The sequence below is a fragment of the Notothenia rossii genome, assembly GCF_949606895.1.
Source record: "Notothenia rossii genome assembly, chromosome: 6".
In the NCBI taxonomy this organism is placed as follows: Eukaryota; Metazoa; Chordata; class Actinopteri; order Perciformes; family Nototheniidae; genus Notothenia; species Notothenia rossii.
Window position 1 is genome coordinate 39656475 of NC_136909.1, and position 27832 is coordinate 39684306.

Here is a 27832-nt window from a genome sequence, read left to right on the forward strand (position 1 = left end):
GTGTGAAATGTAGGCCTGTTACATATATTATTGAGCGATATATATTATACACACTGTTCTGCTTTCTGCACTGACCTCAGCAGCTGTTCTCACTGTAAACATCGCCTCACAATGAAAGCAGTTGTATTAAAAAAAGAAATAGCCTAACATCCAGGGGAGATGTAATTAGTGAGTAAACAAACGGTAAAGGGCAGAAAGTCTGATGCATATTTTATCATCTCAAATAACTTATAATCACAACGGTAACAGTTTGCAGAGCTGTGCTTCGTTGACATAAGTCCAGCCATGCGTCACGCCTCTTTTAAACATCACTGTTGGCTGAAATCGACTCCGGAGGATACATCCCTCGGTTATAGCTCCTCCAGAGAGACTCCTCTCTTCTCTAGATCGTTGTACCCTCGGTTATAGCTCCTCCAGAGAGACTCCTCTCTTCTCTAAATCAGTGTATCCTCGGTTACGGCACCTCCGGACAGCCTCCTCGAATATTGATCCTCGACGAGCCTTTAGAGAAATTTGTTTTCCTTCGAGACGGCGCGCCAACATCCGTTTCCGGGTCGATGCCGGAGGACCTGGGACGAATGTATTTTACAGGAAAGGAGTGAGCAGAGGTTTGAGTTGTCGATTCTTGTTCTGTTTTCTGTGACTATCTGCCTCACCCTCGAGACTTTCAGTTGCGCGCGCTACTAAAGAGACGCGCTACCATGGAAACCAAACAATGGTGTAGCTGTATTAAAGTCCGAGTGGAAACAGTCGTGAGTAAATCTGATTTTGTCAGAAATTGGGAGAAATGCGGGAGAAATATGACCACGGGCACGGGAGGAAACCGGGAGAGGGCTATGAAATCGGGAGTCTCCCGCGAAAATCGGGAGGGTTCCCAACCTGGGGGGCTGCGCTATTACAGGGGGGTGGGGGGCGCGTGAAGCTTGGGAAGAAGATTGTTTGCTCGTAAAACCTATTAAATTGACACATTTGTTACACAACCGGCAGTTAAAAGAAAAGTGGAAAAGCCCACGACAAGCCTTTCAGCTATAATGCCCAAATCAACAAAGTTTGATGAGGCTTACATCTCCCTTGACATCTAACGTGTTCGGTGCGGAGATCTCTCTCTCTCTCTCGTCTTTGTGGGGGGCGGGGCCTCACAGACTGGAAAATGAAAAAAAAAAAGAATTATAATAAAAAATTGATTACTTTTTTTTTAATTTATTTTTTTTATTATTATTATTAATAATAACGTTTGCATAGACATTTTTTTCTTTGACAATCCACTAGCGCAACTTTTTCTTTTTTTTCCCTGAAATTATTTCACTAGCACCCCCCCGTCGACAGGGGGTCGCCAGTCTCTGGCACTGTTATTTTGGGGTTCGCGGGCTGAAAGGTTTGGGAACCCCTGCTCTAGAGCATTACGCTCTTATCATGGCTGCCACTGAGGTACCTCAGGGTCATTTCACTCAGTTAGGAACCTTCCTAAGCTGAACTCAGAATTTTACGGCAACCCAAGTGTCAGCTCAGGTCATTTGACCTTTGACCCCCCCCCCCCTCTCTCTCTCTCTTCAGGTATGCTGGCAGAGGCCCCGCTGCCGCCCCAGCGACAGGAAACAAGAAGGCTCACCTGATGGAGCTGAAGCGCTTACTGGACAACGCCTTCGGCCTGGACGCGTTCAAAGACCAGCAGTAGACCTGTGACCTGTGACCTGCAACACCTGGAATAAACCTTCACCTGTCTGACCTTTGACCCCCAACCCTCCTGGATTCAGTGTTGACACTTTCGCTGCATCAACACACACACTCACACACACATTGTAATACTGCATATGCTAATAATACATTTGCGTACTTCTACAATTACAGCACACTGCAGATTCTCCAAACATGGAGAAATACTTAGTACACATGTACTGCATATTACAAAGTACACAGTGTACTTCATAAAGATCATCACTAATTTTACAGTTTAAAAACTGCAGAAATTGATACAACTTATTGGGGACTTTGTATGGGAAAAATATATATATATTCCTTAATATTCCGGAATATTCCAGATTTTCTTGCGAATATATACATTTATTATCTCAGAGTATATTCAAGTTTTTCTCCTTAACTTTATATCTTCGGGGAATATAACATTTTTCTTTGTAAATGTACCACTTTGATATCAGAGAATCTCCACGTTTTCTCTGAAGAAATTCATTGTTACTCCGACGTCTTATTCCAGTAACCTGAGACCGACCTGCAATGTGTACATTATGGTATCTGTATTTGGTATTATTGTAGCAGACGCATTGTGTTATTATTCTATTCGTAGTATATAAGTGTACTACTGAAGTACACAATGTACTACAGCAGTAAAGACATGAACTGTCAGTGCAGTAAGTACTGTGCACTGTTCAGTACTACAGCAGCACTCAGCTCCACTACAGCAACACAACATGTTGCTTTAACACAGACTACTACTGATACAAAGTATTTGATACTCAGCATCTAAACTTGAGTAATACATGATATACCGAGTCTAAAGATGGACAGAGATGTCATTGAGAGAAAATGCAACAGATGATAAAGCTCCTGTTGCTTTCAATTCACTGTCAATTAAATATATTAGAAACGCTGATCTAGCAATGCAAGAACTACAAGATAGTGCTCTTAAATCAGCGACATATTGAACAAGGTCTGGTGCTGTGTAACAACAGAAGTTTGGGTCTTTTTCTCTCTGTTCTGCAGTCAAGACATGAAGACATTTTAGCCAACATGAAACAAACTGAAAATAAAAAGTTGACTGTGGTGGAGTGAAGCCTGAATCTGAATTTAAAGGTCAAACACACACACACACACACACACACACACACACACACACACCTTCCTCCGTCCACACACACTCCAGCTGTATTGTGTAACAGCAGGTCAGCAGTCATTACGTCATCATCACCATCATCTCTACTTCCCCTGAAGCGTTGCAGGAAACATTTTACTTTTAGTTTAACATAAATGCTCATTAGCATATGTAGCGCTCCCTGTTGAAAGCCAATGGGAATGCGGCTAGCTGGTACAGTGAAAGTGGAATCTCTACAGCAGGTAGAGGGTTTTCTTGCCTGTCAGCAGGTATGTTGAAGAACAAGTCTGTAAGTAGTCACCATGCCAGCGCTTAACTTGCACATTGAGATTTTAATGTTTTACTTTGACAAAGGATTTTTGGGGAATAAAATGGCGGAGGTCTGTGCCATCAGGTGTCCCTACATGAGTTCAACCAAATGCACTGCTGAATATGATTTAATCCCTCTGCTTCTTTTCTTTAGCTCTCTCTCTTATCTCTCGCGAGCGTTTATCTCGTGCCAAAACAGAGCGTCTCATGTTTTTATTATTTACTACTTCGTGTTTCAGCTGAATGAACTCTTGTCAGCAGGAAATAAAATCGCCTGGTTTTTTAAAAATAAAATGACAACAGAAGAGGAAATCAGCTGCTGCAAATGTGTTCTGGGCTTCTGTGAGACAAAGAAAATGATTTATTTATTTTCATAATAGGGGATTGAAATTCTCTTTATTCTTTTTTGCTTCATTCAATAAAGAATACAGTATGTACTGAAGAACTGTTTGTTTTCATTTATTTACATTATGTTTCTTTTGTAACAGCAGCAGCCTTTGTTTTAATATGAAATTAAATATAATTGTCAATCTGTAAAATTATGCTCAGACCATATTTTTAAATATATATATCAACAAAAAAAAAATTAAATGGTGATTGCTACAAAACACATCAAGACCAACGCAGTTTTCTTTCTCTGTCATCAAGAGATATGAGAAGACAAAACTGGTCTAAGGATATTGATCAACATGTTGTCCCATCTGTTTCCACACAGCTTAAACTGGCCTTCAAACTGAGGGAGGAAGTCTTTGTACTGCAAGCGGGTGTAGCTATGACTGCTACTCTACATTATGCAGATGGGGAAGTACTCAGATCTTGTACTTAATTAGAAGTACCAGAGTGTAGGAATACTCTGTTAAAGTAAAAGTCCTACATGCAAAATGTTACTAAAGTAAAAGTACAAAAGTATTAGCACCTAAATAAACTTAAAGTAGTAAAAGTAGTCATTGTGCCGATTGGTCTATTTCAGAATAACATATATGATGTGTTTTATAATGATTGATCATTAAAGTTGGTAAAGGTGCAGCTAGTTTGAATGACTTTGTATACTGCAGGGTAGCTTGTGAATTTACTCCAGGTGGAACTAAACTCTGATTTAACACTTGATTATATTTCACATCATTCATCCACATCTGTGAAGTAACCAAAGGTACAAAGTAAATGTTGTGGAGTTGTTAGGAAAAATATCACTCGTCACCGGCTTGGTCTTCAATATCAGGATACATGTATTTATTATCCTTGCAAGAATGGAACTATCATCACACACAGTGCTGCATGGGACAAATAGTTCCCTGAATAGTGTCCTTGACATGCTTATACAAGAGAGAGTTACAGTCACAAGATGCAGAATACCGGTTCAAAGCAGTATTCTGACCTTAGTTCAGATTAGCTAAGGCCTGCAGTGCATAAGCAGTACACATGACAGTCTCATATGTCTATCTCCATAGAGGCTGAATCATCATGTTAATCGTTGTCACATAGACCATATGCCTAAAACAGTGTGTCCTGATGCTCTTCTAGGTAATCATACATCCTGTTACGTACACAGCTACGTAGGGCCTTTGTTATCATGTGCTACTCTGATATTGGAAGAACACATTCAGTATTTTCCCAACATAACCCTCCTGTTTATACTCAGTATACAACTTAATTGAAAATACTAAATGTTCAAATGTAAGATAAAAGCTAAAAATAAAGTTCAATCAATTAGCTCAGCATAAATGTAAGACATAACCATTTAAATGTTTCAATTCCGGATTGTTGGCTTTTTCATGTAAATCCTTATGCCGTTATAGTCCAATGTTTTCTGCTTCGTCAGTCAAGGCGATGGCCCTGTCTCAGATCGACTATTTTCATTTCTTCGCTCCTCGGTCCTCAGTCTCACCGGAAGTTGATTTGTCTGCGCCATCTTGAGTACCGTCCCATGGCTCTTATTTCTGCAGGAGGACCGAGGATTGAGGAGCGAGGAGCGATAATCGAGGAACCACCAGTCCATCCTCCGATGAAATCCTCAGATACTCGCCCCGCCCCCTTACTGTGTATCGCTCACTGATTGGACGATGCAGTGCATGCACTGATCTCATGCTTCTTGTTCTTGACATAAGAGCAGTACCCCAGCGGAGTGAAGAAAATAAATGAAACTCACGAGAGTCACTCCTCAGTTTAAACTGTGTTTTGTTTCAATTCATGTATCATTTAGTTACAAATATGTGATATATCTGAACAACAAAGTGGTCAAAAATCATTTTATCCATTTATTGGAAACATTTTCATGATCGCTTTTTTCGTTTTATATTTTTCATTTACTGTCATTTCCATTCAGTCAGTCATTAAGTGCTATTAAAATGTTAATGTGCTACATTTCCACACAAACAAACAAAGTGTGCAATCCAATCAATGTTAATCTAACTGGGTTTTGATAGATAATATATATCTTTTTCTTCTCTCAATTATTATATTTCTATTGTGCACTCTAATCAATATTAATCAAACTATTGTTCGTTTATACATTTTAAGAATGGCGTTTATCTTCTTTGAGAATGAGTTCTTATTTGATTTTATTTATTGGGGTCTACAACAGATGATACAAATGTTTGTGTCAGTAAATGTGTGGCACGGGTGTTTGTGAAAATAACGGGGACAGAGCTGCTGTCAGACGAACAGCTGTGCAGCGTCATCACAAACGGACGTTGCTTCACGTGACGCTCCGGAGGAAAGGACGTCCCATTGCTCTTAAAACTCATTTCCCTGCTTCTCGTGGTTTCCTTGCGTCCCTCCATGCTTCCCTGGAGGGAGGGACTAAACACAGGGAAACGGCGCAAGTGAGGGAAGCAAGGATTTAATTTAACCAACCTGAGACGGGGCCCAAGAGTGAAAGCTCACAGCCAGGGGAGGAGTCAGCCGATCCCCATTTTCCTCCGTAATCTTCGTTGTGTGCGTCCTGTTGAGGCAAGTGTTGGTACTGCACTAGGTTGTTTTACATATGTATTTTTGATCCACACATTTGTTTTCCGTTTAAACCACTGAACCTGCATACACAAACCGATTTATGTTCATGGATCGCTTTGCATTCGTGTGTGTTTTTTTTTAGACTCCCCTGATTCGTAGCGCTTCATTTACGCATTTTGCGCTGTCCGGAGCTGAGAGGTCCAGGACGCCACTCTCAGGTCAGGAACTGCACCCTAAGAATTACAAAATAATATCGCCACTCTCAGTACAGCACCACTTTCCGGACAGGAAATGTATGCAAATACAATCTTTTATATTATTATTATTATAATATATATATATATTATATAAATAAAGACATCTTGGATTTTAGTTATGTTGAAGTTGACCTGTCAGCTCCGGACAGTGCAAAATAACTAAATGAAGCGCTACGTCATGAACACAAGAAATCATAGAGCTGAAGTCCCTCCCTTTCCGGTGGAACTCTGTGGGACCTTATTTCGTTTGAATTGTGCCATGAATTACACATATGATGTTTACCAATCTTAAAGATCATTTCAAGTCAAAATAGTCAACGTTTGTCGTAAAACTGTGAAGTAACACTTATTTGTGTTTGAAACCGCTCAATGAACTACATCTCTGGTCTCGCACAATGCACGTCACCAACACCAGAATGAGGAGAAAAGTATTCAACGAGGTGAAAATCATTACACGCATGTTGAGAGCTGCTATTACACAAAAGGGGAGTTAGTCGGTTTCGTTAGAGCCAGCATGCGGGACCGGCTGTACAAGGTTTGTGTGAGTGTTAAACGAGTGTAAAGGCCCGGATACACCAAGCCGATTTTGGCCATCGGTGGACGTCAGGCCGAAGATGAGCTTCGACGCTCCCTACTCAGAGTGGTGTGTCCCGCACCGTTGTGTCTTTTCAGCCGTGCCGACGCCTTTTGACAAAAAAAAACTCAGATTCAACATGTTGAATAGGCAGGCAGTCGGCCAAAGGCAGTCGGCAAAAGAAATCACTCTGATTTACTGTTCAGCTAGCGAATCAGTACATGAGAAGCGAAACGGAAGTGAGGGACCCAAACAAACTATTAAGAAGGCAAATCTGAGATTTAATTTAATTCCAGCTCTCGACACAGGTTCGGGAAAGCCGAAAGTTTGTTTATATCACGCAGTCTGTTCTTCTTCCGGTTATCACGCAGTCTGTCTTCCGGTTGTTGCCTCTTTTGAATGACGAATACACACTACCGCCACCTGCTGGTAAGGATAGTTATTGCCACTCACGCATGTGCAGTTCGTATGTGCTTCTTGGCTGTCGGCTGAAGTCTTTGCGGTGTGTTCCAGTGTGACACATGGCCAAAACGCAGAGACGCGAGGCGACGCAACAGTTGGAGTCCGTCTCTGTCAGTTGTTTGGTGTCAGCTTGGTGTGTCCAGGCCTTAATATGTAACGTTAATGTCAGCTAGCTAGCATTAGCTAACAAGGTACTAGTTTTCTGTGTACCTTGTCCTTGCCAACACTAATGTTATCCACAGCATACACAGCGATTACGCAGTTCTTAACGAGAAAACGAGTTGCTAAAACAAAACAAGGGAGTGTAACTTGTTAGCTAATGATAGCTTGCTGACATTAACGTTACACATTACACTCGTTTAACACTCACGAAAACCTTGTACAGCCGGTCCCGCACGATGGCTCTTACGGAACCGACTAACTCCCCTACAAATCCCTCCACGCCCTCTCCCCTCAGTACCTCACAGATCTCCTCCACCCATAAATCCCGTCCCGCACTCTTCGATCCTCAGACTCCGGCCTGCTCTCCATTCCCCATTCATGCCTCCGCACCTTCGGGGACCGTGCCTTCACTGTCGCTGCCCCCACCCTCTGGAACTCCCTCCCTGCAGAAATCCGCAACGCCCCTTCTCTCAACATCTTCAAATCAACCCTTAAAACTCATCTGTTCAACATCGCCTTCCAACAATATCTCACTCCCCCCACCCCCACTTACACTTCCATTTCTGCCCCCTGTTTTATGTTTTTTATGTTTTATGTCTTGTCCTTTGTAAAGCGACCCTGAGGTTATGAAAGGCGCTATATAAATTCAAGTTATTATTATTATTTTGTGTATTTGCAGCTCTCAACATGCCCAGACGTGAAATGATTTTCACCTCATTTTGAAAGAAAGAGGTGAAATGTGCTAAGGTGACGTGTATTGTGCGAGACCAGAGATGTAGTTCATAGGGCGGTTTCACACAAAAATAAGTGATACTTCACAGTTTTACGACAAACTTTTGACTTGCAAAATTATCTTTTAAATTGACAAACATCATATGTGTAATTCATGGCACAATTCAAACGGGATCGAAAGATAACATTTCTCTCTCCATTGACTTCAATACATAATTTTTCCGAAATATGGTGCAAAATGCGAGAGCGTGTAAAACCTGATGTGAGCACTTGCAGAAAAGAAATCTGAGTTTGTGTCCATACATTTACACTTGTATAAAATATCCACGTAACTGTGAACCAAATGTACACTTGTATAAAATATCAGCGTAACTGTGAACCAAATTTGAAAAAAATTAACTTAGTGATGAAATGTTCACTTGCAGAAAACTACATATTTTTGAAATATATTTTCCATTACAACTGCAACTTGGTTATTACAACCTCTCAAATCAGTCATTACAACTTGACGAATCTGCTCTGTGGCAGTATAAATCGACGAATCTGCGGTCTTTAATTTTTGCTACACTTCTTGCGATAAATTTGTCGCAAAAGTAATTTTCACCTGTAGATGTGGGGGGAGGGAGGGGGGTTGGAGCGAAGGGGCGGAGCTATCAGAACGACGAGACTCAGTTGACTGGAGACTGTGGGGCTTAACGGTTCGTGTCGCTACCAGTCCGCTGACATGGCGCGTCAATCAACGGTAAGTTTTGCCCATTACTTGCCCAGTATTACTTTGAATATTATTATTGTGATTGAGGATTAAATCCGCTTTGAAGACCACCGTTTTATATCGTGCAGTTTAGCGGCAAAATAACGTCAGCTAGCCAGCTAACGCTAGCTTTGTTGAGTTTATGCTAGCTAAACAAGTAGTGGTTGTAGTCTAAAGCAGTAATTAATATATATTATAGCCTACTGCTTTGGCATTAACGGTTGATAACCGTTTATGAAAATAAAACCAATTGAACTGTACTGAAATAATGACAAGTTTTATAATTGTCTTGGGCTCCTGCTGTGTTTTTAAAGCCTTTGTAAATTATCCATGCTATTTTCTATTTAGCTAACGTCGAAGTAGTGTATGTGAAATCAACCTCACAATAAGATGTGTGTATATTACATTTATTAATGTCCTATTTCAAGATGATTACTTAGATATTACAATATGGTTGGTTGAGCTGGAGTTCATTATTGAGCTTACACGTTAACGTCAGTCATATCTGAAGAAAAAACCCAAACCTTGTTGTTTTTATTAATTGCATTACCAAATTGATATCAAATAAACAGTAAGCATTGGTAACAAAACTTCCAAAGTTACAGTAAAATAAAAAGGACCCTGACTCGGACAATACACAATCCAACATGTTCAACAGAAGAGAATAAGTTATATTGTTTGTACACATGGTACTTTACATAATCTGTTTGTTTAAGGTGTCCAGGTGATGCAGACAGGCTGGACCAGAGAGTGAGAGACAGAACTGGACTCCTCACAGCAGTGAACTTCAGCTCAGTTACAAAGACTTTATTTTTCATACTGTACAAAGAATCAAGAAACATATTGGTTTAAATAAATGAAGTATTGACTTTAATACACTGATATACATTCCATTAAACAATACTAGATCACCTACACATCAGTGAAGTTGAGGGGTTTTTCCATGCAAAAGGTTACATTTAGATGTTAACAAGCAATGTGACTTTGTCAGCTTTCTAATTTAATGTATTGAAGGCAAAGCTATTTAACACATAGTGAGAACTGCTACTATTTATCTCTCAATATTGTCTGTAAAGACGTGGTAAAAGTTATTATTTCAGTGAGACAACAGAGCAAGCTTCTACAGTTGCACTATGTTTTGATAACAGTTCAATATTATTTTGATAATAAAATATATTTCAATGTTGATGAATTTCATACTGTTCATTCATAATCTGATTACAATAGAGAACCGCAGTGACGCGTCCAAAAACCCGGAAGTGAGTTAGCATTTTTAGCACTTCCGGTTCCTTCCTCAAAAAGCAATGCATTTTTTCAATAGGGTTTTTGAAAATAGCTCGAAATAAGGTCTGTGGTTGACACAAATTTAAGAGATAAATCACGTTTTGTTCTACGACATTAAATACATCAGCAGTGGTGATTTTTGAAGAGTTTACGTGTCTGAAAAACGATGGTTGTTACCGAGTGGCTGAATAGGACTACAGAAATTGTCGAGGCCGTTGTACGTCATTACGCCGAACACGTAAACACTCCCGCTAAGTTTGTTTTCCCCTGTGTTCTGCTTGAAAGCAAGTACCTGCCTATCTTTAGTATCTATATATCTATATCTGACCATTAGAATCTGTATTTTTGAAATTGTCGTTTTTAACACCGTAGTTTTACAAATGATAGAATAATGAATTACCAGTGTTTTCCAATTTTACTCGGCAGTTCGTTTCGTTAGCTAACGTTAGCTAAAGCTAGCGCTAATAGTTAGCTACGCAATGGTTTGTTGCTTTGCTCCGGGTTGCAGCCACAAGTCTTCGCATGAAACGTGCATGTTCCCGGCCAATGTTTTCCAAAGGAGAGTCTGGATTCGTGCCATGAGGTAAGCTGACGTTACATTTTTGTCCATGTCACGGTGAAATGTAAATGATGGGTAGTGACTGTATCGCCGTTTTAGAGATGGCGCTGCTGAAAAGACCGCAACATAAGTAAAGATAATGAATACATCCCATTAAAACCTGTGTGGCTTATATGATAAGTCTAATTAGTACAAGCAGCATAACATTTCAACATGTAACTAAAGATTGTAGTCAGGGAAATCAGTTTGACATATTGAACTAATAACAAATCACCTCTGGCTGGCAGAGAACTCTCTGCTCCATAGCTTCTTTTGGACGTAAAATCACATGTACATTTTACATTTATATTCAATTTAATATCCCATCCCTCACATACTTTTGTATATATAATAACTGGTATTTTGTTTTTCTTGTTATGCTGCTGCAACACAAACATTTCCCAAATTGGGATCAATAAAGTAATATCTTATCTTAATTAATTAAGAAATATAACTATTATAATTAGTGTAGCAGCTTACACCTATTTTCAATATGGATTAATCTACCATTTATTTCTTTAGTTCAATTTTGATCTATAAAAATGTAAAAATAGTGAAAATGTTCACGAGACTTATCAAAGTGCAAGGTAGATCTTTAGATGTTTTGTTTTAGCCTATATACTGTATGTCTTAATGCTCTTATATGTGACGGGGTGACTTCCATGAAACTAATATTTTATATCTTCCCAACAGACGAGCTGACAGGAAACCTAACACTCTAACAACCACAACATTGCAAAGGCGAGTAAATGTAAATTAAAAACGATTCACAATTATTTTATTTCTTCTTCTTTCTTGCAGTGAGGTGAAGCTGACCTTGCACTTGGTGCCAGTAAGGATGTTCCTCACGCAGGCTGAATGTTTCTCCTTCCTTACTGACACAGAAGCCCTTGATTTGCAATGCTTCACTAATTGTCATTTCCCTGGCTCTGTCGGGACACTTTACCTCCAGCACAGCGGAAGACCCTACCAGACCATCTGGAGATGCCCCCAACAATCCTGACTCATGGACTTGCATCTGGGTTGCAGTGGTGAATGCCCTGACGCCCTCACATTCATTCATAGTCCCCCACTGTACAGACAAAACATCATCAAGGGCCTGTTGTTGCCCTAGCACCCTGGCAATAAGGGAAGCAGTCACACGCTTTGACCTCAGGACAGCTCCAAAGTTGCTGGCAGTCAACCTTCCTTTCCTGAACAAATGCCAGTTTGGGTTGTTTCGCTGACCAGTGGTAGCCACCTGAATTGCCCTCTGTTGCTCTTCAGACAATGCCATGCTTGCCACAATTGCCTCAGGTCCCTGATGCCCAACAGATTTGATAATTTCAGGAACAGTAAGTGTTTCCAAGCTGCAGTGTTCCTCTTCTGGCTCGGGGGAGAGAAGCCAAGAAATTCCTGAGAACCTGCCCCCGAGTCTATCCCTTAGCCAGTCACGATCTTCGGAGGTGGGCTCTCTTGTCAGCGGGTTGAATTAGTTATTAGTTGGAGGAAATAGCTCGTCCACTGAATGCATACGTTTAGCTGCCTTTGGCTTCTTCCACTGACAGGGGGTGTCAGTGCAGCTGAAATTGTGGATGGCAAAGATGGCTCATGCAGCCGCATGACTGCATTCTCCACATGGGCATTCACATTTTGTGGAGAGAATTCCCTCTTCTCCTAGATACCTGTGGTGGTGGGATTGTTTTATTATTTAAAATATATTTACATTTGTAATGCCTTCCCAATTATCCCTTCAATTGTTTATAGCCTACTGTATGTTTATTTCATGGATATTTCTGTGTTTTATGGTGTGTAATATTTGTAATCTTGGGGCCTCTTCTCTTTAACGTCTACATGCTATCACTGGCTCAGATAATGAAGAACAACAAAATAAGTTACCATAGCTATGCGGATGACACACACATTTACGAAACCATTTCACCAGGAGACTATGCTCTAATTCAAACACTGAGTAAGTGCATTGAACAAATCAATGACTGGATATGTCAGAACTTTCTCCAATTAAACAAAGATAAAACTGAGGTAATGGTTTTTGGAGCCAAGGCAGAACGTATAAAAGTTAGCGCTGAGCTTCAGTCTGCAATATTCAAAACAACAGATAAAGCCAGAAATCTAGGTGTAGTCATGGACTCTGACCTGAGTTTCAACAGTCACATTAAAAAAATTACTAAATCAGCTTACTATCACCTAAAGAACATATCTAGGATTAAAAGACTAATGTCACAGCAGGATTTGGAAAAACTTGTTCCATGCTTTTATCTTCAGTAGACTGGACTACTGTAATGGTGTCTTCACAGGTCTCACTAAAAAATCTATTAGAAAGCTTCAGCTGATTCGGAACGTCGCTGCTCGAGTCCTCACTAACACTAAGAAAGTGGATCACATCACTCCAGTTCTGAAGTCTTTACACTGGCTTCCTGTGTGTCAAAGAATAGATTTCAAAATACTGCTGCTGGTTTATAAAGCTTTGAATGGTTTAGGCCCAAAATACATCTCTGACCTCCTGCTAAATGATGAACCATCCAGATCTCTCAGGTCTTCAGGGACTGGTCAGCTTTCTGTCCCCAGAGTCAGAACTAAACATGGAGAAGCAGCGTTCAGTTATTATGCTCCAAATATCTGGAACAAACTCCCAGAAACCTGCAGGTCCGCTGCAACTTACTACTTTTAAATCCAGGCTGAAGACTTTTCTTTTTGTCGCTGCTTTTAATTGAACTATTCATATCTTAGACTGCACTGTAACTTTTATCCATGTATTTTTTCTTTTAATGTTTATTTCATTAGCTTTTCTTTTTAATGACTGATTTTAAATGCCATTTCTTAATGTCTTTCATTTTTTGTAAAGCACTTTGAGTTACCTTGTGTTGAAAAGTGCTATATAAATAAACTTGCCTTGCCTAATAAAGATTTCATGTGACACATACAATTGATTTGTTGATGGGAATTAATGTGAATAAATTAACTCTAGGTTAACGGTACTCTTGCTATCACTACTCACCGACACTATAAACCTTGTCCCTCATTCTAGCCCTGACAACACCGGTAAGCACACCTTCATCTCGGCAGCACTGTTTTACGTGTCCTGACTTGTAGTGGTTCTCTCCTCTGTCTACACTCTTCTTGTCATCTTTGTAAAACGATATCAGACTGGTAATTGACACAGCCATGACTTCTAGATAAATTCAGTGTGGCTAAAATGAAAAGCTTTGTTAAAATATGCAAGCTCGCGAAAGTCAAATTCAGCTTTATTGTCAAAAATTCTACATGTGTTAAACATCCACAAATATCGAAATTACGTTTCCCACAGTGTGACATGTATACATAAAACAAAATAAAAAGGGCCTAGATAAACGTGGTATACATTAAACAAAACAAAAAGGGCCTAGATAACCGGGGTATACAGTTTAAAATGTTAATATATTTAAAGTGTTCAAAGTGCAGTTTCAGTGCAAGTCAGTTGAAACGATCTTAAGTTGGCGTGACGTTGAAGTCGTCTGCTGCTGTACTGGCTTGTAGTTCGTTTATAGCATAACGTTAGCATTTTGCTTCTGGCGACTAGATTTATGATTCAAAAATGATAAAAGTAGGGTTGACATGTGGAGATTATCCGGCTGAACAAAACGTGATCCCTCTCTTAAATGTGTGTCAACCACAGACCTTATTTCGAGCTATTTTCCAAAATCCTATGGAGAAATTCCATTGGTTTTTGACGAAGGAACCGGAAGAAGTTTACTTCCGGGTTTTATGACGCGTCACTGCGGTTCTCTATTAAAAAATAATTATATCAACAGCTCCTAAACACACAAACAGACCTCTTTCATAAATAACACACTTGTTCTGCAATAAGATGTTTTATGTTTCCTGTCATTTTTGTTAGGAAAGGACATGCCTGAAAGACACGAGTCAACATTTTCTCCTTCTCTGAGGTTCAAGAACATCCAAGAGGAAAATTAAAAGCTGATGTTATGAGATTTTAAGACAAGGGGCCTGTACTACAAAGCTGGTTCAACCTAACCTGGATATGTTTGAGTTAGCCGGTTGGCCTGATCCAAAACATATGCGCTCTCGCTAAACAGTCCGATGCGAATTTGGAATCTAAAATTTTCAGTAAGAATAATGGACAAAAGGATTGCAAATACAAATTCAATTTATAGAAATGTGAACCAAAAGTTAATCAAACATGTTTTAAATAAAAAGCACATATGGACAGAAGGTGTAAACCTATTAAATGTATAAGTCAACACATGTAGTCAAATAAAGTGACAGACTAGGCCTGTGCAGTTGGCATCAGCTATGCCCAGCATGGGCTCCTCCATCAGGCCTGGTCCTCCTTGCTGAGGAAAGACCCTCAGTCCTCTCCAAACAAACAGACAGGACGTCCATCACACAGAGGTTTCTCCCTGAAGTCTCTGCAGCTTTCTGGACACCACGCTGTCTCAATCCGTCCACACTGAATATGAGAGGGGGGAAATGAAAATAATAAAGGCTTTAGACAATAAGAAATATAAAGTTGACAGTTGAGTTGCTCAGTTTTTTTAGATTGTCAATACTATTACTGCATAACTAATATATCTTAGGTTAAGAGGCACATTCAAATAAAGATTGGTCTTTAAATACATTTTGTCTTTTGAATTGTTTGTCTAAAGTCAAGGATCTAGAACTGGTACTTAGTTTGAATGATATAGTCTGGTTATTATGCTGTTTGGAGGAGGCATCACAGGTAAGTACTAACTAGCTACCATCACATGTACCTTAGCTTGACTTAAATGTATTAAACGTATAATTAAGTGATGGCAAAATATAAATCACTAATGTCATGCAAACATATTAATATTTGCTTGATTCCAGAGTTGAATTCAGCACAATTGCATACAAATGTCAAGGGATTTTAAGATTCTGAAGTCTTCGTTCAAAATAGAAAATAGCATGGATAATTTACAAAGGCTTTGAAAACACAGCAGGAGCCCAAGACAATTATAAAACTTGTCATTATTTCAGTACAGTTCAATTGGTTTTATTTTCATAAACGGTTATCAACTGTTAGTGCCAAAGCAGTAGGCTACAATATATTAATTACTGCCGTAGACTACAACCACTACTTGTTTAGCTAGCATAAACTCAACAAAGCTAGTGTTAGCTGGCTAACTGACGTTATTTTGCCGCTAAACTGCACGATATAAAACGGTGGTCTTCAAAGCGGATTTAATCCTCAATCACAATAATAATATTCAAAGTAATACTGGGCAAGTAATGGGCAAAACTTACCGTTGATTGACAAGCCATGTCAGCGGACTGGTAGCGACACGAACAAGTATGGAGTCAGATTTGGGTCAATATTCTAGCGCGCAAAACAAGCTACTCACGAGCGGAAAATGTGCTTTTACACGCGCATGAAATGACCCTTGCGTGTATGGCGTTATATTTGTGCCTCTATCCTGAGCACGCAATGAAACATGTTGAGCATAGAAAATGCTATTGAGCGCGCACTTGAACACTTTTGAGCACAGAGAAATATATTTTCTCTCATAAAACTCCTGCTCCGTATGCACTCAGACCGCTGCACGCGCTCTCTCTCCCTCGCTCGCTCGACCTCTCCAGCCTGTGCGCGCTCAACTTTGCCTGCGCGCGCTCAACTTTGCCTGCGCGCTCGCTCAAATTGTCACAGCGTTACAAATGTGCCACAAAACCAACCAATCGGAGAACTCGAGAAGGTCAATTCTGATTGGCTGGCCGTCTCCAATCATATCTGAGATGAGAGAAGAGAGGGATTTTCATCTTCGGTTGCCATCAGGCTGTTGGCGTTCCTATTATCGTTGACATTTACAGGACATGACAGACTTGAACGAAGAGATTACTACGCCACAGTGTCAGGTGAGTTATACATTTCTGGTTTTCTGATATCACGTTATTGTTTGTAATACCTTTGACGAAACCTTTTATCCGATCGTTTCAGATAAGGGTGAGTTTGCTAGCCGGCAACATAGCTATATGTTGTTTATATAAAAAATAAAAAGATGACTGATTATAGTAGATTTGTTCTTGTAATTATTGACTCATATTTCAGAAATGCTTTTTATTTTTCTGTATTATAGGGCTGTAGGATTAACATTAGCCTATATGTCTTCTTATCTTGAGACATCGGCTGTTGTGTGAGTAACTAAAGTTTGACTCATCCTTCTCTAGCAATCCCAGCTGGCCACAACATCCGACAATGTCGAATGAACAGCAACAAAATGTCACAGCAAGGCCACATGTAAGTCTTTTCTTGATTTGGTTGTCTCCTGGGACCCAGCCCATTGAAAATGTCCTCTGTAGTGGACATTTTGTTAACACGCATCTCCTTTTACTCTTTTGAGCTACTCTATCAATCCCTGATGTACTGTACAGAGGACATCCTGGTCTTTCCAGTGATGTGTCATTGGTTAAAATTGCATGCTAGGAAGTCCCTCTTTCTTTTCATCCAAAATGGCTGGCATACCAAAAACGAAATGTTATAGAATCAGGAGGAGAAGTCAAATATTGTTGAATAATTGTAATTTTGACCATGAAAATCATATATATTCTTGTTTATTAACATGTGAGGAACTATATAATTAGTTCTGAAAGCAATTAAATAATTCAAGTTTTCAAATAACAGCCCTTTTATAAATGTCCATTCTAGTGGACGTCAGGACCATCTTCATGGACTTAATGACTCAATATTGTTGCAGGAGACGGAACTGAAGCAGACTTTTTCTGTACCAGATAGTTCAGGGAGATTCAGATTTTGAGCTCTCAGATGATGAGAGAGAGAGGCTTCATATTAATCTGCTGAAAGTGTTGCTTTGTGCTCATTGAAAATAAGATTTGGATGTTGAAATATAAAGCCTCTGGTGCACAAATACTGAGAATTGACTTTACAGTGAACTAGGAGGCATCGTGTTGCAGTTAAACTTGTGAAATGAAACATATTTGCATATTTATAGGTTCTGACATTTTTAAGGAGGGAGGAGTAGATGTAATTTTAAGGAGATAATTTAACTTGTTTTGTGGATAAACTTTATCAAACTAATTATTACTTGATATTATATAAGGGGTAAATGTAACGTTATTACTAGCTTCCACATCTCATAGCTCGTTATCATTCACATATATGACTAACAACGAGTCCCTCTTCTTAACTAATCTGAGCTCTGTCTGTCCAACAGGACATATTGAGACAGTAGTTGATGGAAAGACTTCTCACCAAACTGCAATCAGCCTTGAACCAGCAACCACTAAATGTGGATTATTTGGAGTTCCTGACTCGCCATGAGCTGATTATGTTTGAATCGTTCCATGAGCAGATAGGAGGTGTATCAGAGATTACAGAAGCAATACGAAACCTACATCATGTTGTCCGGTTGGAAATTAACGCAAGCTCTATGCACATTGTAGAACAGGAAACAGAAGTTGGTCCAGGTTCTGGTCAACCCAAAATTGTGATAGAGAGAGAAAAACTAACACATTTGCTGAACACACATCTGCCAGTCTCCTGCATTGCAAAATGCCTCTGCGTTTCAAGAAGAACGATTTACAGGAGAATGCAAGAATTTGGCTTGTCTATAAGAGGATCATACAGCACAATGACTGACCAAGAACTTGACAACGTAATTTTAGGTATTAAAAGTCAGATGCCAAATGCTGGTTATCGAATGGTTCAAGGCCATTTGGTTTCAATGGGCCTCCGTGTTCAGTGGTGGAGAATGATGGCCTCTATGCATCGGGTTGATGCTGCTGGGATCTTCAGACGGATCACAGAACTAGGGTGTGTTGTGCGAAGAAGTTATTCCGTGCGAGGCCCTCTGTCCCTGGTCCACATTGACACAAATCATAAACTGATAAGGTAGAGTAAAATATCCTGTTATGCAATTACCTACACAGTGAATGTTGGGAGTATATAATAAGAACAACCTTAGTTATATAGTAACCTTTTCCCTTTTGAACAGGTACAATATTGTGGTCTTTGGTGGAGTGGATGGCTACTCAAGGAAGGTAATTAATGTGTTGTTGCTTATTATTGTTAAAGAAATGCAGCTTAAAGTACAAAGCCTCTTGTGACCAGCAGTTATACTTCTGAAATAACACTTATTTGCATATTTATAGATTATGTTATACACATCTTAAAACATGTCTAGGGGGGGAATCATCAATTTTATTAGCTTGATGCAGATTGTTTTGATTGTATAATTAGAGCTTAAAATGCATATTGTATGAAGATCTCAACATCCACACGACGACATAGCTGACCTATGCATGGAATCATAATCTGCTGCTTAAGACATGTAGTTCTTATCGTTAGTTTGATCAAAAAGTGTATATTTTTTCTCCTGCTCCTTGGAATAATTATTGAGCTAGAAGGTAATGATTCCTGTTTAGATCCAATTATTATTATCCAATCTGGTTATACTTTTTAATACAAAGCATCTTAAGGGAGCAATAATGTATTGCCTTAAAGAAAATATATCTGAGGAAGCTGTAATAAATCAAGCTGCATTTTAGTATGTAAAATATACCAAGTTGATATTTTTGAAAATTACCTATATAATAATTGAAATACCAAATCCTGTTGATGGTTCTGTTGAAATGAAATGAAACTATGTGTAAAGATTTAGGACGTGCCGATCTTTCTTTTATGGTATAATACAACACTAAAAGCTCTAAGGCTAGCCATAGCTGAAAGCAGATGTAAATGATTTCATCTGGTTTCTATGCAGATCATGTACTTGGATGCTGCAACAAATAACAGAGCATCAACTGCATACTCATTCTTCCTGAGATCAACCCAGCTTCATGGCTTACCATCAAGGTATTTTGCCCTGACAAAACAAAAAGTGGATGTTTTTTTACACAAATATACTAGCTACAATATCTTTCATTTCATCTACTGAAGTTAAAGTAAACCTTGTTAAATTAATTATTCAATTATTTATTATTAAAATGTATTTTGATCTTAGGGTAAGGGCGGATCAGGGAGTCGAAAACGTGGACATCGCACAATACATGTTTGCCACACGGGGCACAGGAAGAGCCAGCTTTATCTCTGGAAAGAGTGTCCACAATCAGAGGTTAGTTGTGTTTTTGTCTTGAAATGTTGACTGTATAATTATTAGTAACTGTAGCAGTTTGGTTGTTCAATGAAAGCACAAATAGCTGTATAAATCCAAGTAAATCAATTAAAATGCAATTCTAGGATAGAGCGACTTTGGCGTGACGTCTGGGTTGCAGTCAGCAGCAAGTACCATGATGTTCTTCACTCTCTGGAGGAAGATGGTCTGCTTGATATCTCTGATGTGGTTCACCTCTTTGGTGTGCACTACATCTTTGTCCCTCGACTTCGAGCAGACCTTGACGCTTTTATCCAAGGATGGAATAATCATCCTCTAAGGACAGAGGGAGGTCTCACTCCTGAACAGCTGTGGTGTATGGGACATCTACAAGATCTAGACGAAGGGGAGAGACTTGAGGTAACAGTTATAGAGTTCCCATTAAATATATTTTAAAAAACAATTGAGTTGCAGGCAGATATATCTAGTTTTGAGACATAATAGACATCAATGCCAATTGGACATTGGAGCATGAAAGCCAAACATTTTTTTAAAAATATTTATTTCTAAACAACATGGTTAAAAGGTCTGAATCAATGTGAGCTTCTGTCTTCAATTGTGCATAGATATGCTGTAATTCAATTTTTTTCCATCTACAAACCTTACAGTTCTGTTGCATTGAGTGATGAGAGGCATATCTGACAGATGTATAACATTATTGGAAACAGCAACCTGTTCAATAACTAGTATTTCTAGAATAATACAACTTTGAGTAAACAAAATCACCTTTATGTAACATGTTTATTTTTAAAAATCACACGTTACATAAGTGTATGAAAATACTTCATGTACTAAACGTATTTTAATTGTTTTCCTGGATCCTTAGGAACTTCAAGACCCAGGCATCAACTGGGAGAGTACCATACTGCAAGAAGACTCAAACGGGGCAGTTGTGGTTCCTGAAGTTGTGTGCCCCCTGGATGACGAAGACCTAGAAGAACTTCAGAGAACTGTTGATCCTCTGGAACATTCTCAGTCACATGGCCGTGACTTGTACACACGATTCTTGCACAGTGTGTACAATGACAATTGAACGTGAACTCTTAAACTGACACATTAGCTGATTACAACAACCTTGTTTAACAGATATCTGTTGAGAATACACAGAGCCCAACCATTGGTCCTTATTTGCCTTTCTGCTTGTCTGATGTTTTGTTAAAAAACTTTGTAACAATGTATGCTTTCCCAACTAATAAAAGCATGACTTCATCAAACATTAACAAATATATTTAAACATATATACACTCAGCTCTTGCCTTAGTTTGAGTAGAGCTAGTTGTTTTAAACTCTGTGGAATCCACCACCATATCTCACTGCTTCACCCATGATTCTTCTAAAGTCAGTGTAAGTGCTGAGATGCTTTACTGGAAAAGTCACAGTTTTAGTGCACGCACTCACAATTGGGTAACAAATTAAGTGATCTCCTAGCCGCTCCCTGCAGTCATGGTCAAATTTGCATGTTATTTTGTAATGTCTCTTTTCACCAGGGAGGATGGGGATATGGGCCTGCCCTGTCATCCACTGGAGCACGTGTGGCACTGCAAGAGGCTCCTTGTCACCAGCTGCACTGTCTGTCTCCCCATCTGTGACGGATGTATATTTTAAATAACACAAATTAAGAAAAGCAAATATCCAAGAACATTTATTAGGTATGTGCTCAGTACATTCAAATCAGTAAAGCATTCATTCATATGTGTACTGCATTCTACAGTATATCATACCTGACATTTCAACTTCCTGCAAGAAATCTTGCAGGAAGTTGATCACCTTCCTCTCAGTTCTCTCCTTAGACGTCCCTTTTTCGCTAAAACGTGGCTGGCAGTTCATCATGATGAAATCTGCATCAGGCTATAAAGAGAGTGAATGCAGATTTAGTTTAATGTCTTGCAAGTGTTCAAACCAAAGTTATTAAGGCAATACAGAATGAAAAGTACAATACAAAAGAAGAATAGAGTCTAAAAATAAATAAATAGTGGCAGTTAAAATTCTTACTTTGGTGATCTTCCCTGGAACAAATAAGGAGTGACAAGCTTCAGGGTTTCTAGCCATCTGATCCACCAGGCCATACAGCTCCATGCCCTTTCTGAGTTGCTGCAGCATTGGAATCAGTCTTGTTGTGGAATGTAAGACAATTGCTCTTTGAAGAAAAGCAGAAAGAAATTACACACTGGTTTGAAAAATAAACATTGTAAAATTAATATTGTACAACTCTTACCGAATGATGCTGTGTTTATTGTCCAGTTTGAGCTGGCTTGTATATCCACAGCTGACCATTTCATCAGCCCACAACATCAGAGACTGCTCATCTGCAGAATCTTCGACCTGAGAATGTGCAACATTGAAATAAAGGACAGATTTACAATAGGTGTTAAAACATATATCTAATTCATATCTAACAATGCTCAACAGAGTACTCACCTTGCTGATGAGAAGACCGGATTCTATTTCAGAAACATCCTCCTTTGAAAGTGAATGAATGTCCACCTCTCCTGTGCAGAGGAAGTTGTAGCACCACGCTCTCAGAAAGGCAGGAGGTGGGCCACCTTGTGCGATGCTTACTGACATTATTTCACCAATAGTTCTGTGTGCAAGGTAGAGAAAGTCTTTGTAAAAAAACTCCTTACATAAATGACAACGTGTACAAAAACAGTATGTTACCAACCTGAAGTTGTCATTATCAAGGTCTGTCAAAGAGTACTTAGGATTTTTCCCCTGGCTCCCAGTTCCTTCAAAGAATCTGTTTTCAATACCTGAAACCATGTCTTACAGAAAAAAAGCAAATAAGCAATGATCCTTTGGTTTTGTTTAATATCAAAACAAAACAGTTAAATGAACTTACCAGTCAAAAACTCTTCCCTTATTGCTCCAGTGTCAATGCCTGCCTCTCCTATGTAGACCACCTTAAGAGCACTGGCAGGAGATGCAGCTTTTTTTCGTTTCCACTGGAGAATGCCCCTGTCTGGAAGGCCGTCTCTGTCCACACACAGTTTGAACTCTGTTGTGTTGTCAACTTGGTGTTCAAGTAAGCGCAATACATCTTCCGTGCTTAAGGAAGAGGACAGAGAAAATATAAGACTATCCCAATTTTCCAAACATTTTGTATACATTATTGCCATATAACTGTCCTATTATTATGCTGAACAATATTTGGGAAAGAAAGGGCTATCAAATGGCGTAATTAGAAAAAGAGTGCACCATGTGCTATGTTTTGAATAGCCTGTTAAAATAATTTGAGAGCTAGCTTTTGGGGGAGACATTAAAGCATGTGGATTGCATGATGGTGCTCATTATTTATTCTGTATTTGATATAAACTCATGCAAAGGTCATCTTAATAAAACGTACCTTTTTGGTTTGCATACTGGAGGTTGAGCAGCTGTACTTGGACTATTGTTCTCTGATGCAGGAGTCCCTGTACATTCAAAGCTGCACAAACAATATGCAGTTTAAAACACTGAATATGTAGACATTCTACAGGTGGTACATCTATCAAATATAATGTTTATGATACAAAGAGCAGAATAAGACAGATCACCTCTCTCCACATAGACTAGCATGGACTGTGATTTCATCGTCTGGGAATTCTTTGGTGCAAATTGGACACACCACCTAAAGTTTGAACGAAATATGCTCCATGTTACAAACAGCTGAAACACTCAACTAAACTGATTGTGCAGTTTAGTTGTGTGCTGTTCTACTGTACCTTGCAAGCGTTCTCCACGATACACAATTCATCAGAGGACTGCAGATTAACAAAAAAGTCATTTATTTCAATAAACAATTTATATTTTCCTCGTCTTTTTCTAAAGGCAATTTACCAAATACAAAAAGAATTTGCTCTCACCTCATCAACAGTCTCATCAGAGGACAGTTTTCCACTGCATGTCCTAATGTGTACTGCAAGCATCTGCAAAGGCATCACTTCATGACATTGGAAACATGTCTTCTTTGGCATTTTTGCAAAGCAGTGCGAGTCAGGAGGCAGTGGAGCGGTGTCCAATGTCTCCTGAAGTGGTACTATGTAAAAAGTGGCTTTGCCACCTGCTGACATAGCTTGCAGAGCTTTGACAGAATACCCCTCTGCTTCTGGTGGAATGACAGTGAGCTTTCGTCTTCCACTGCCACCTTAATTGAGAGAAAGAGAGAGAACATGTTTTGTCATTCTGCCACCTCTAATGCTTACAACAAGTAATCAATACCTCAGAAGGGTTCATGCACACCAACAAGTAATACAGTAATATGAAAACTCAACAAAACAAAATCCCACAAACCTGTAGCCTTATGCAAGAGCCATCCTCCACATAGACCCTCCATTTTTGGAAATGTGTCGGCCAGGAGCCTTAAAATCTTGAGAGAGAGAGAGAGAAAAACATTGATGGTGACAATACGCTGAAGTACAATAATTGACTTTAATGATAAGTCAAACAAATGAACTGACAAACGATACCTCTGTGTGATCACCATCTTCAGGAAGAGTCAGTGTTTGTCTTCCCATGCCTGTCTGGAGGAGTTCAAGCTCCTCAGTTGGCAACGGTGTGTGGGCGATATTTTTTGGCAACAGATAAAAATGTAAAGCAGTTGTTTTACTTGTTGTCTTAACAAGATGCTTGGTGGCAGTCAAACACCTCTTTTTACCACGACGGAAGTTTGGTTTGAAATATCCTGGAAAAGATCTGTGGAATAAATTATATGTTTTATATTTATTTATAAAAATCAAGTGTTGCACAAAAAATCTAAATAGTACATGTTGGTTATATATATTTTCCAATGCTATTACAAACCAAGTCTTGTTCAAGTCCAAGTTCATATTTTAATTTAATCATGTCAGCGATGTGACTACTGGACTTAAGAAAACAACATTGATTTTTTCAATTTTTTTAAGCAAAACGAAAATATAATGATGTGGCTGAAATACGAACCTTGCCATCTCTTGCGGCACTGTCACTGGCACTACATTCCTAGGTGCAGGAGGCTGTCTCCGTCGGCCTTCCTGAGCCGCTTGCGGCCATAGTGTTAAGGAGCAAAGACACCAGGTTTCTGGCTGCTGACTCAACTGCACCATCGCCCTAAATCAATTCAGGATGTAACATTAACATGATCATATTTTCAGTTAAACTAGAACCGCCAGGGGTCAAGGTACAATGTTCTTTTATTTATGATATTAGAACACAGGGTTAAGAGTGCGTTTTTATCGCAGAGTGATGAAACGTATACCAATAGAATCTGTGGATTCTCAGCGTTCATATGACATCTAGTATGTGCAGATTGCATGAAAGATCGCTACCGTGAGTTATGTGCAAAGTGTCTCTCTCTCTCTCTCTCTCTCTCTCTATTAGGAACCGCAATAAACAACAGGCGTTGCTTCGCACAAGATCAATGGCGCGAAAATCACTGAATGTTCTATAAGGTAAATATTACCGGCTGGCGCAGATGGGTATAAATGGCAATTTATATTGACAATATTTGTCTCATACTAGCGCTAATATTAGGCTACTGAAGAGTTTATCGCCGGCCACTAGAGGGCAGTGTCACTGCTGTCGCTGCCCGGTTATGCCGTGCTCTGACCCGGAAGTGCCGAGCGGCCATTTTAGTTCAAACATTGTTCATGCACTCCGCCTCGAGTTGAGACGTTCGTCCACTCATTCATGTAAGACTGTTTCCACTATTATATTATACCATATATTATACTATATATATATTATACTATTATACTACTATACTCTGTTTCGTGGTATATATTTGTGTTGATTGAATTGCATGGATGTAATACTTTGTCAGCTTATCTTGCTGCATTATTCTGTTTTAGGGTGTCGTCATCCTTGTCAATAAATCACCGAAACTGACATTGAGGAGTGTGTTTCTTCATGACGACACCATGGTCGTTGTTGGATGCCCTGTCCCCGGCTGCGAGTTCAAATCCGATGACTTGTCTGAAGCACTCGTCATTGCTATATTGACGATTCATGGATGTAGCCACCAGCACGCAGCGCCTGTCATGGCCGCGCCAGCCCAGGCCCCAGCCCCTCACGGCCCGAGACTCGATCGGCCCAAAGTTGATGTGGGCGTGTCAATAGAGGAATGGAACGTGTTCATCCGCCGTTGGAATGTATTCCGCGCCGGCTCAGGCATAGGGGACGCACAGGCCCCCTTCCAGCTGTTTCAGTGCGCTGGGCCTGTACTTGGAGACAGCCTGTTGAAAGCCGTCCCCGACGCCGCTTCCGGACCCTTGCCAGACCTGATCACCGTCATGCGTTCCCTAGCTGTCATCCCAGTTGCTACATGCGTCCTGCGCACCGAACTACTTCAGTTACGCCAGGAACGCGACGAGACATTCCGCGCATTCGCTGCCAGAGTGCGGGGTAAAGCAGAGACATGCGCATATAATGCGGTATGCGAGTGTGGTAAGGACGTGGACTATACCGACCACATTATCCGCGATGTGCTGCTCAATGGCATCTATGACTCGGACATACGCCGCGAGACGCTAGGGACAACTGACGTCCTGGTCAAGCCAGTTAATGACGTGATTGCACTCGTCGAGAACAAAGAGATGGCCCGTAACGCTCTCCCGTCGTCCTCCCTATCAGCCATGTCGTCATTCCGGCGCTTGAAGACGACTCCACAGGCGAGCCCCGCCCCGAGCCCCGCGGACGGGGCTAAACGTGCCTCGTGTCCGGAATGTAAGAACGTCTTTAACGTCTTCACGGAGGGGCCTCGCGGGTGGAATCCTAAGCCTCACCAGGTGTGCATCGGCTGCTACAGGGCCCGCCGACAACAGAGGCGTCAACAGCCGTCATCCGACAGTCAACAGGCCGCCATGGGGTCGGAGCTGGTATCCCAGGTCTCGTCGGTGCAAGCTGGAGCCCGCCCTGGCCGACGTCGCGGGAGCCTTCGCCGACGCCGCGCCCCTACGTCGCACGGCTGTGTCGACAGGCCTTCACCTATCATACTCGAGCACCACATCTTCTCCAAGGGCGAATGGAGGCGAGCCAGGCTGAGAGACCACCCCCGGGCGTTAATCACCATCTCGATGGACATGCCAGTCGGGCCGAGGGATGGCACCAGCAACCGGGGCTCGGCCGACGGAGCTCGAATATCCGCCGTCGCAGACACTGGCGCGCAGTCGGACCTTTGGTCTCTGGAGGAGTTCCTGGCCTGCGGTTTCGCGCGGGACGACCTGCGACCCGTCAGCCTCAGCCTGTTGGCCGCCAACCGCTCCCCTATAGCCATCGAGGGAGCGTTCTTCGCTAGGCTCTCGACGACCTGCAGCGGGGGCCGTACTACATCCTGCCGTTCCATGGTATATGTGAGCAGCTCAGTCCGGGCCATGTACCTCTCCTACGAGTCGTTGCTCAACCTCGGCCTCTTGCCCATTAACTTCCCGTCGGACGACGTTGCAAGGGGGCCCAAGGACAGGCGTAGCCCTGACACGGCTGACACGCCAGTCCAGCCCCTGTCCATCAATGCGACGAGGTCAACCAACGGCGGCTGCGTGGGGCCAAGTGACCCCGGGGACGCCCAATGCTCATGTCCTCAGCGCACGGTCCCCCCGGCGCGCCCCGCAGCACTGCCGTTCCCTTGTACGCCAGAGAACAATAACCGGATGAAAGGTTGGCTACTCGGGAGATATGCCTCGTCGACATTCAATACTTGCCCCCATCGGGCACTACCATGCATGGAGGGGCCGCCTATCGAGATGCACGTGGACCCCGCAGCTACGCCTAAGGCATGCCACACCGCGGCTACGGTGCCTCTACACTGGCAGCGGAGGGTTCACGATGACCTCCTGCGGGACGAAGCCCTT

At 40.9% G+C, this 27832-nt stretch overlaps 3 protein-coding genes and 1 long non-coding RNA gene across 7 annotated transcripts in view; 2 read left to right on the top strand and 2 right to left on the bottom strand.

Moving 5' to 3' along the window:
* LOC307045330 (2-oxoglutarate dehydrogenase complex component E1-like) overlaps positions 1-3581 on the top strand; it is a 28339-nt gene extending 24758 nt beyond the window's left edge. Inside the window, 1 exon segment of the mRNA XM_079690918.1 lies at positions 1555-3581. Coding sequence (XP_079547044.1) covers positions 1555-1675 — 121 coding nt within the window. The 3' untranslated portion in view covers positions 1676-3581.
* A 13527-nt stretch (positions 3582-17108) lies between these two features.
* On the top strand, positions 17109-21244 carry LOC307043278 (uncharacterized protein). 2 transcript variants are annotated; one of them, XM_079687634.1, is made up of 6 exons: positions 17109-17158; positions 18873-18918; positions 19641-19732; positions 19881-19991; positions 20117-20390; positions 20857-21244. In XM_079687634.1, the coding sequence occupies exons 1-6, from the start codon at positions 17124-17126 to the stop codon at positions 21061-21063; spliced, it is 765 nt and encodes a 254-aa protein (XP_079543760.1). In that variant the 5' UTR covers positions 17109-17123; the 3' UTR covers positions 21064-21244. The 2 variants fall into 2 exon arrangements, with proteins under 2 accessions (XP_079543760.1, XP_079543759.1); XM_079687633.1 differs by lacking the exon at positions 17109-17158 and adding an exon at positions 18087-18769.
* Positions 21245-21311: 67 nt separating this feature from the next.
* Positions 21312-24076, bottom strand: LOC307043279 (uncharacterized protein; the record flags this gene model as incomplete). 3 transcript variants are annotated; one of them, XM_079687636.1, is made up of 10 exons in its annotated part: positions 23873-24076; positions 23732-23770; positions 23564-23637; positions 23374-23454; positions 22693-23075; positions 22449-22611; positions 22246-22352; positions 22023-22167; positions 21752-21878; positions 21312-21613 (listed from the first exon to the last, which is right to left on the bottom strand). In XM_079687636.1, exons 5-10 carry the CDS (start codon positions 22788-22790, stop codon positions 21312-21314), a joined length of 942 nt encoding a protein of 313 aa, XP_079543762.1. In that variant the 5' UTR covers positions 22791-23075; positions 23374-23454; positions 23564-23637; positions 23732-23770; positions 23873-24076. The 3 variants fall into 3 exon arrangements, with proteins under 3 accessions (XP_079543762.1, XP_079543761.1, XP_079543763.1); XM_079687637.1 differs by having other exon boundaries at positions 21532-21613; positions 21752-21763; positions 21798-21878; positions 22246-22611; XM_079687635.1 differs by having other exon boundaries at positions 22246-22611.
* Positions 24077-24354: 278 nt separating this feature from the next.
* LOC307044709 lies at positions 24355-24999 on the bottom strand. Its single transcript, XR_013809669.1, has 3 exons — positions 24948-24999; positions 24476-24701; positions 24355-24375 (listed from the first exon to the last, which is right to left on the bottom strand). It is a non-coding gene; the product is annotated as an uncharacterized lncRNA (long non-coding RNA).
* Between the last annotated feature and the right edge of the window lie 2833 nt (positions 25000-27832).

Coding starts and splice junctions, on each gene's coding strand:
- LOC307043278 (XM_079687633.1), top strand. CDS start 18,114: ATGGAAAGACTTCTCACCAAACTGCAATCAGCCTTGAACCAGCAACCA. Junction 18,919..19,640: donor TGGATGGCTACTCAAGGAAG/GTAATTAATGTG, acceptor GTTTCTATGCAG/ATCATGTACTTGGATGCTGC. Junction 19,992..20,116: donor AAGAGTGTCCACAATCAGAG/GTTAGTTGTGTT, acceptor ATGCAATTCTAG/GATAGAGCGACTTTGGCGTG.